The following is a 10,463-nucleotide window of genomic DNA, read 5'->3' on the forward strand; positions in this document are numbered from 1 at the left end:
AATCATCCAGGTATCCTGGATGAAAGAAGTGTTGTGACACCAGGATGTTGTTGCCAAGGTGCCTCCTTTAGCTAGGAGGGTGGGATGCTCTGGGCACGGGTCAATGGTTCACTACTCTGACATGGTTTGAAGGAAAAAGATGAACCAGCCTAATGGGGGTGACAAAAATGAATGTGAGTTTCTGACCTTTTCATTATTTCTTTCCTACAGGTTCTTCTCTTCAGGAAGCGATTTGTTCAAATGATGCCCTATTCTACTTTATATTTTTCTACCCTTTTCCAATTTTTGGAGTCCTCCTTATTGCCATTTTACTAACACGTTATAAAACCCTAAACTCGCAGAAGAAATCTGATGGTAAAAATGGTGTTCCATTACTCTGGATTAAAGAACCAGCGGTGACTTATTCTCCAACAAGCCTTGAGCCACCGGATTTCAGAATAGGACCAGGAAGCCTCGCTTAACAGAGGAAGGGGGAAAATGATTTTGGAGAAAAAATAACTGACATTCAACTGAAGGGGTCAAAGTTATAATGAATTAAGGATGAATATTAACCCCAAAAAATCCAAGTTTGGAAGCAATATCCTCCACCTCTTATATTAAGAATGTACATTCTGAGGGTTATGGCATTGAAATATGGGGTAGAGAGGGTGCATTTATTCCAAGTTGTTTGGCTCAATTGGCTTCCTCCCCATTACCCCCAACACAATTACTTGATATAGTTGGAATGTTTAATTTTACACTAATGTAGTTATATCGTCTTCTGCCAACTGTTTTCACTGCATGAGAGTTCTGTTTGTCACATTAGTCCGCTATGTGTAATAGGTCTGATCTCATTAAAATGCCAGATGATCTCCTAAATGTTAAGACTATTGTCACTCCCGAAGAATACGGAACTGTAGCAAATGCAGTACCATGGAGAGAAAATATTGAACTGTAATGATGTAAAATTTAGTTTTTTTTTTCTGAAGCTTCATGACACTTGACTGCCCTAATGCTTGGTTAACAAGTCTAAGAGTCAACACTAAATCAAAGGGAAGTCATGACTGGAGGGATGGACATACACCCAGACCTTCTGTTCAATCACAACACTGCTTAGAATATTTGAACAACAGAAACAATAAAAGGGGAGTGGGAAGATCATGGAAGCTGAGAAGAAGCTGTAGCACTGAAGGCTCATAGACGTTGTGTCAGGCAAATTCAGTGTTTGACAAGTTTCAAATGACTATGACATGTGCAATAGAAAAGCTACGAAGGACACCTTGTGCAGGCAATGATCACCATCAATCCTATGACTGCATTGTGACAGAATTACATGAAGATGACGTTACCTGAATACAGGATTCCATCCCTTCTAGTGAATATAGATAAGGATCAAGCAGATTATTAGCAAGTATAGCCAAGGTTCCTCATTTATGAATTTTTTGATACAGAAATCTGATTAAGCTGCAACTCTAGAATGGAAAAGTAGTCCTGCAGCTGGATAGGTTTTTTTTTATACATTTGTTTTTGCACTTTTTGAAATAACTTTTTATTCTGTGTTTGAACAAGCATCATTATAATTGCCTATTTTGTTTTGATAGTGTTCATTTGGTCAAAGGAAATAGTTACAAGCCTGAACAAATCCAGTGTCCAAACAGGTTCAATGTGCTAACAGAATCCTAAACTTTCCTGCAAGCCTGGTCAGCCTAAATCATATAACACTTGTCTCAGCTTAAATATCGTCGAGAATTTTCAAACATTCATTCATACTCTGTTGTAAAACAAATTTATTTGTATTTAACTCTTAACTCTTAAAATCTTAATTATCTAATGTATTGCTGTACACAGTTAAGATATGATGTAGGTGGGATTGAATTATCCATGACATTTTTAGGGGTTTTGCACTGAAGCAAAAATGACTATTTCATTGGATCATACTTTCAAAAATCACAATAAATTCCACAGGATGGGGAAAAAAATCACTGATATTTGTGTGGGGAAACAGAAGTGGCCTTGGGAAGGGGAAAGTCAGAGGTGCAGTTGGTCTTGTCAAGACAGCATCACTATCATGGAGACACAGCAGGATGCAAGATGATGCGTAGGAAGATTCTACAGTCAGAAACATTTTATCCCAACACTGACTGGCTAACCAAACTGGCTGGATCTCCCTACACAGGCTGGTTTATCAGTTTTCATGTTGAATTGATATAATTTCATGCAATACAAGATTTAAATTGATAGATCAAAGATTTGGGTAACTAATCACCTAAGTCTTTGATCTAACAGGGGTGTTCCCTGAGCTGTTCATATAAATCCCACTGCACAAGCTGATCAGAATAGAATCCACTATTTTCTAGATAAAGTTGCTCTCTTCTGGAAAATGCTCCTGTATTATCACATACAATGTATGTATAATGAGCCCTGCATCAACAACACAGGGCTCATAGACATAGATCCATTGTAAGCCACTGCATCCTTGAACTAGCAGTTCTAACTTCCACACTATTGTTACAGTTCCAGACTAAGAACACAACAGCTGCAGGTTCTGGTAAGATTCTGATAATACCTTTATCTTCCAATCGTTACATTTAAGATGACCGATGATGGCTTCGGGCAGTATTTTGTTGCATGTGGTGCTGGATGCTTTGCTGCATTTGCTGTCTTCTTGCAGTATTTTAAAAGCACAGAAGAGTTATAATAACAACAGCTTTGTGTAATGATCTGGTCTGGGGTTCCTTTGAAATACGCATTTAGACTTTGTTTACTCATCGGAGCTGTTGCATGAGGTGGCATAGTGTATCAGTCTGAATTCAGTCACAGGATTCATCATCAGGCTTAAGCATTTAGCCCAAGGATGCTTCATGTGAGTGTGTGATCAGCGGAACACAATGTCCTCATTAGCCAGAGCAGCAAGGGAGAGCGGGCTTTTGACTTCACTAGTGCATTCATATCGTTTATCTGTGTACATCCATCAGTGGAGAATGTAAATTAGCTGTGGACTCAACACTAAGGTCAGTTGATGACTTTGTGCCACTTGGACTCTTCTGCGTAGTCCCACACATACCATGTGCTTTACCATTACCAAATGAAGTGACCAATTTAAACCCTAAACCTGCAGGACCATGAGATGCTCATTGGCTTGATTATGTTATTCCCTCCCCCAACCTCAAGTTCACAGTGTTGTTGTAATGTAATCTCTGCACTACACATCCTCATCTTCATAATAAGATCAACATTTAGCAAAATCTTTGATTTTCTTCTCATAAAACTTGCCCAAGCAGTTACTGCCTCTGAATGTGCTGGCCTTAGCTAAAAAGTTATATTGCAACTTATAATTGGGTATCATGTGGAGCTTTAGCAAATGCACATTCTACTTTGCAGACTGGATTGAATAATTTGATTAGAAATGTAAAAGGGTCAATGTTTAAAAGTTGGTGTTTGGGGCTTCATTGCACACTGTAGGAAAATCCAATATTCAGTATTATTGTGGCAGCTAGGCTGGTTTGAATGAATCACTTCATGGAGTTTGAACATCTTGTACATTGATGTTGGAGAGTGAGGCACTTGTTTACAAAAACTCCAGCCTCTGAATTGAGTAATTATTAATCATTCAAAAAAGGGGTAAAGAAAAAAGCTTGGGTTACGGTATGCAGCAAAGATGCATTTTAGAGGGAATTAGTAAACCAATACAATTTAATGCAGCTAAGATTCTCAAATGTAAGTTAGAGAATTGGGAGGTCACCCTGCCCTCTGGCCCATTGAACAGTCTGACCCTTTTAATCTCCATTGTAAAATAGGTTCTAGGAATAAAGCTTAAGCAGTTTTTCTAATTATAAAAGTGAAATGAAATGTAGCAATCTCTACAAAAGCATAGAACTGAAATGATAAATTCATCATCAAATATGGTAAGTGTCTGAGCTTGAGTGTCAGTATAGGTTAAAGGCTATTCCTAGCTGCTGCTTCTGTAGTAGGATGTGCACAATTATATTTTTGTGGAGTTAACTGGGCAAAGAAAAAGGATCTAGCTGAGACCCACACCAATTCTGCAAAGGAGCAATACAGTGACATCTATTAATTAAAAACAATGCAAAGCTGAATCCAGACATGAATGAACTGGCTTGGGAACCATATTGTAACAGGTAACAAGAATAGGGAAGGAAATGGGAGGCAGAAATTTAGCTGATGAAAAAGCTTGTAAAAGACCCACTGAAACATCTGGCAATACCAAGAAAAAGTACTAGAGGTCTGGGTTCAAAACTCAGTATTGGTGCACTCTATGCCTGCGAGATTATTGGGTGAAAAATTCCACTGGATATTTTTGTACACTGTTTTAATTCTGGAATATATCTGGTACAGGTTCAACTTTGGATAATGCTGGCTCTATAAATGGATCAAAGAAACAAATTCTGACTTCACCAGTGTGACGTGTAGAGTTGCCAAGCAGTGTGAAATGGCATCAGTGGTATTTATGAACTGCAGCAATTGGCACCATAAAGGCCATGAATGAGTAAAGGAGCAATATGGGTAGCACTTGCGTCTTGGCTGAGTAAGCCAAGAAAGACATAACCGGTTCTGTGCTGGCCTTAGCTAAAAAGTTATATTGCAACTTGTAATTGGGTGTCATGTGGAGCTTTAGCAAATGCACATTCTACTTTGCAGACTGGATTGAATAATTTGATTAGAAATGTAAAAGGGTCAATGTTTAAAAGTTGGTGTTTGGGGCTTCATTGCACACTGTAGGAAAATCCAATATTCAGTATTATTGTGGCAATGCTAGTCATGCAAGCATACTCTTTCATTATTATTTAACTGAAGGTATGACATGAAATAGTGTACACTATTCATATTATCCCCATAACCTGCAGGGAAACTGATAACGAAGCACAAATTGCAGATGCTGCAATTTTTCAGGAGTGGAAAAAATTGGCATATTCTGTAAACTTTCACTATCTACTTTTGCAAAAAGGAGCTTTTTAAAAAATGGAAATGTAGACAGATGTACACTGTTTATTCAAAAAGGTTCTGTAAATAGAAAACAAATGAGAACTTCTTGGTTTGGACCATTAAGTCTGGCCAAAAAGCAGCAAGGCTTCGTAAAAAGGAAATTCAAAATTGGCCCGGATATTCCGATCCCTACGGGTGGGTATGCGCTGTGTACCCACCCGTAGGGACATCGGAAATGCTGGTTTCAGGCATGCGCTGAAAACCGGCATTTCCGATCTGTCAAGAATCCTCTTGACAGATCCTCCAGCTGCCCTGGAGAAGGGCCTCTGCGGGCGGATAGTTCCGCTTTTTGGAGACCCTCCGCCCGTAGAAAACCCTTACAATTCTTACGCCTGGCATAAGGCCTGCTTTTACCAGGATAAGAGTTGGAAAAAAAAATTCACTGATGTATCATTTAAAAATACTTTTTAAAAAGGTACGTTTATTTTTAGCTCCGTAAAAAACTTTAATTATTTTTTTCAAAAAATTACATTTTTGTTTAAAATATTTAATTTATTGTAACTTTAAGTCATTTAAAAAAGGTGATTTAAAAAAAAATTTTTATTTAAAGTTTTACTATGTTTTGGGGTGATCTCCATTCATATATTTGACAGATCTGTCAAGTGTGTGAAGGGAGATTCCATTCTTTGATTGACTCCCCATGGCCCACGTGATCTCAGGGATGCTTGCGAACCGCCTGCGCCTCTGGGATACGTGGGCCCTGCACACTTGGAGTTCGAGAGGCCCAGGAGCGGAAGTGTGTGCGTCCCGGGAGCCTTCGGGTAAAGGCGTACATTTTTTCCAGATCGGAGGCTTCCGCACGCGGGAAGCCTCCGATCAGAAAATACGGCCCAGTATGTGATAGAAATGTTGTCCACACAATATAAATAAGACTGAATGTTTTCCTCCCAATCCCCCAAAATTAAAAAATATTCCCTATTAAAGGAACAGCTCACAAATTCTCACCATACTCCGCCCCTTAAAAATCGTGCATTTAAATTGGAGAGTGGGTAGTTTACATCTCCTCAGTTTTTTAAAGATATGCACAATACAGAAATACAGTGCAAATATCAGTGAACAGAGATTGGTGATCCAAAGACACTTCATACTAGAGTCATTCTAAAGCCCTGTTGCTTATGTTTCCTTATATGTTAATTTCCTATATTCCTCCCATCACACCTAAAGATGCTGAATCTTGCTGGAGTAATTTCATGGACAGCCCTCCAGTTCCTCACCCCATCCAAATGGCCAGTCTTTAAGTCTGACCCTAGATAATGATTTCCAGTAGGCTATCTGATTGTGAGTGACATAAGATCCTGTTCTCATTGTAAAGTTCACATGCATTTCCCAACCTGAGTTACTCTGGCTATTTTTTCCCCTCTGGGTCAGGGTCTCTGGATCCAATTGTAGTACCCAACTGCTTCTAGTGATCAGCTAATTCAGTACACACCAGTAATCGAACCTGAGACCTTTCTTGCCTGGTTCATTTCCATTTGAGATATAGTTCACTTACCACCTGAGGGAAGCTGTCTTGTTCGTAAAATCATACAGCACAGAAGAAGGCTATATGGCCCATCGTGCCTGTGTTGACTCTTTGAAAGTGCTATTGAATTCGTCCCACTACCCTGCTCTTTCCCCATAGCCCTGCAAATCTTTCCTTTTCAAGTATATTTCCAATTCACTTTTGAAAGTTACTACTGAATCTGCTTCCACCACCCTTTTAGGTAGTAAATTCCAGAATATAACTTGCTGCATTAAAAGAAATTAATCTCCCCTCTAGTTTTTTTGCCAATTATCTTAAATCTGTGTCCTCTGCTTACCTCCTGCCAGTGGAAACAGTTTCTCATTATTCTATCAAAACCCCTCATTTTAAATGTTACATACATTTGGGAGGGGGTGTGGAGGGGAGGGTAGGCATGTCAAATGAACTGGTTGAGAGATTTTAGGTGTTTGCTAAAGTTACAATCAGATCATTCATACTACAGTAGCATGATTCCAGTGTGTCCAAATTCCTTTCTGGCCAAAGTCAAGTGTGCTTGCTGGACAGAATAAAAAAGAGCCATTCAAATAGTATTCCTACCTTTGAATCCACTTTATTATAAGGTATTTTCAACTTATTCCGCAATCTCCCGGTTCTCACATCATTTATCATTCTGGAATACAACCTGAGGGATTCGCCTGAGTCTGTTCAACAGGAGTGATGCAGCAAATCTCACTTTAATCCTCTCCCTTCATCTGTTTTTTTTCAAATTTGAATTTCAAATAGGGAATGGGTTACATGTTAAAACCCATGCAAAATAATAATTAACTGCTTCCTTATTGAAGTTAGTCAAATTCAAATTAAACAACTTGACATGTATTAAAAGCAGATGCCTCATAAATATATCTGTTGGTGTTAGTTACCTATGGTAGTAAATGTGTTATTTTATATACTTAAATAAAACTGCACCTTTTTATCTGCTTATTAGGGTGCATATAATATTTAATGCTCAAATGATATTTTGTTGGTGTAGATATTTCTGCTGAAGGCTAAATAACACATGAGTGAACATAAGCTGTTACGGCATTTTAGTATAACTTACAATACAGCTTAGTTATCAATTCTTATTTTTTTGCCCTTAACAGTATATGTACTAAAGTTGAACAGTCACTAGAGAGGGTAGACATGAACCTGATACCGAATAACCTGAATTATGCATGCCATTTGTCATCAGATCTGGGGGTAAAGATGGGTGTTGAGACAAAATGAAATAAATCACAAAGGTTTTTTGGCCTTTTTTTAAACTTTCAGTTCCCGAAATGAAAGTTTCCAAATATGTACCAGTGAGATTGGCGGGGGGGTGTTGGCAGATACAAGTTCAAATATAATGGACCGTGTTTATAAGGATTGATTTGACTATTATATCTGGCCGATCACTATATGTGAGGCTATCTTTCGCGATTCCACTGCAAGTGTTACAATTCCACAAAAAGATTTCAGTATCAGCCTATAACCGCTGGTGAATAGGACAAGTTAAGTGTAATACCAGCTAGTTATTGCACTTTCAAAAACAGCTGCTTCATTCACGAGCATCTTGAACCTGTTCCTTAGGAGTGCTGTTGAGCAGAGCTTGTAGTGAATTTAGTTGGTTATTGCACATGGGGCAACACATTCCACTCACCAAATAGCAAAGCGCCTTTCTCCAAACTTCCTCAGTGGTCAGGTGGTTGATCAGAACATCAGGGAGTAAATGTTTATCTTCACCACGTGGGCGGTAATCTGGTGGAGTGGAATGCTCCCACCATTATAGAACCCGTCAACGGAATGAAATTCAGGTGGGTTGTACATAGGGCGGGTGATCCGCTCCATCAGATTACCGCCCATGTGAATACCGTGAATATGAAAATTTACCCCATAGTTTCAGGACAGGGACAACTGAAATTCTGTCCTGTGCTGAAACAATAGTGTAATTAGAAGTACAATTAATCAATTTTATCAAACACAACGACATTGATCATTATAAATGTAGCCACACAGATACATATGGGTTGTGGATTTGCAAAAGACAGAACAATCATTACAGCGGAATGATCATTACAAGAATGATTATTTGTCACTAAAACTGGATCGACTGTACTTCAGGTGGTCAGGTGTTGGCACTCTAGCTTCTCCGGTGGGGTGTGTTGTAACTTCTAGATTGTGATGTAGCTGAAAATGTTTCCTTGAAGAAAGTGTTGTGCATTAATTCTAATTCATTCTGCTTCATTCAGAATTTCTCAAAGCTTTGTAAGGTTGCCAGATGACCAGTCAAAAGTTGTGTCAGTCTTTGGCACAATGACATCAAACCATTTGATTTATTTGGTAAATTTGTATTGTCTTCACCTAACAAGATTGTTGCACTTTGTAACTACTGTATAGTGATGACGACATTTTCTCAAAATGATGAGAGTCCCTGCACTGCCCACTGGTAGAGGTGTTATACAAGAAGAGGCCCTTCTGGTTTGAAGTCTTACTGCTAACTGGGAAAATTGTTGTGAGGTGAATGTATAACATGCTTTACAATATTAAAATTAACTAAAGAATAAAAATGTCACACAACCAGCCTGATGCATGAGCTTCTTGCTGGGCAGGCATTTCTTTTGTCATGTCTGGCTACAGTTAACCTGATTTTAAATTTGACATTGCGAGGTGGGAGCCTTTACTCCAAACCATGATCTCAGTAAACAAATCCATACTGTTTGCACTGTAATATTTACTGACGGTAATCTAGAGCTCCTGTAATAAATCAGCACTTCAATTGGAGCATAAACATAGCTTAAGGTGTTGGGATATTCCCAGTTTCTCATTGTTTGGACGGATGTCCTATTTTAAATATTTTCTATGTATCAATAGTGCATGATACTGCAGAATTTCATTTGTGATGTGAGTGTTTTAATGTAAATTTTAAAATGTGATGTGCTTTGTTTGAAATCTCTTGTCATTTTGTTGTTAATAAAATGATGGGCCTTGAAAAGATCTTTGTGTTGCAGGCCAGTACTTGGACCAGACTGCTGTGATTATGAACCTTTCAATTTTTTTCTTCAGATTCTGCTGGGATGGTTCGTGGACACTAGCTGCTCTCTGTTCTCTCACCCAAATGGTCATTTTTCCTTGCACACAGCAATTGTCGACAAATAGCAATGCGATAAATGACCAGATAATCTATTTTGGTGGCGTCAGTTGAGGGATAAATGTTGGTCAAAACACTGGGAGAACTCCCTGGTCTTCAAATATTGCCACAGGATCTTTTACGTCCACCTGAAAGAGCAGATAGGGCCTCAGTTTAAAATCCCATCAGAAAACTGGCATCTCTGACACTGCAGCACTCCCTCAGTATTGCACTGAAGTGTCAAGTCTAAATTATGTGCATAAATCTCTTAAATGGGATTTGAACCACAAACTTCTGACTCAGAGTTAAGAGTGCTACCACTGAGGCAAGGCTGACACCTACAAGAGGTCTGAGAGAGGTTTAACACCTGCCCTGTTTCTGCAGGGCAGATAGGGTTAAAATCACTATCAAAGTAGCAGCTTTAGGCAGAAGGCCTTTGGTCCATCTCGTCCACCTAGCCACAGAATTCCCTTGGTGCATTTCTAATAACCTTGAATCCCATTTGTTGACACAAACCTGTTTACTTGCTTCTTCAAACACATTAAGATTTTTTAAAATTCATTCACGGGAAATGGGCATCACTGGCAAATCAGACATTTATTGCCCAACCCTAGTTGCCCTTGAGAAGGTGTTGGTGGGCCTTCTTGAACTACTGCAGTGTTTGTGGTAAAGATATTTCTAAAATGCAGTTAGGTAGGAATTTCCAGGATCTTGACCCAACATTGATGAAGGAACGGCAATATATGTCCAAGTCGGAATTGTGTGTGACTTGGATGATGGTGTTCCCATGCATCTGCTTTCCTTGTCCATCTAGGTGGTGGAGATTGCGGGTTTGGGAGGTGCTGGCGAAGAAGTCTTGGTGGCTTGCTGCAG

The 10,463-nt window shown here is 39.0% G+C and overlaps 1 protein-coding gene across 2 annotated transcripts in view; it reads left to right on the top strand.

The window, feature by feature from the left end:
- igsf3 (immunoglobulin superfamily, member 3) overlaps positions 1 to 9,457 on the top strand; it is a 209,841-nt gene extending 200,384 nt beyond the window's left edge. For both annotated transcript variants that reach the window (XM_086006761.1, XM_086006762.1), the window contains one exon: positions 211 to 9,457. In XM_086006761.1, coding sequence (XP_085862887.1) covers positions 211 to 461 — 251 coding nt within the window. In that variant the 3' untranslated portion in view covers positions 462 to 9,457. The remainder of the gene's footprint in view (positions 1 to 210) is intronic.
- The last annotated feature ends 1,006 nt before the right edge of the window (positions 9,458 to 10,463 follow it).

Source organism: Somniosus microcephalus, chromosome 14 (assembly GCF_052327205.1).
Source record: "Somniosus microcephalus isolate GS21.2 chromosome 14, FLI_Smic_1.0, whole genome shotgun sequence".
Taxonomy (NCBI): Eukaryota; Metazoa; Chordata; class Chondrichthyes; order Squaliformes; family Somniosidae; genus Somniosus; species Somniosus microcephalus.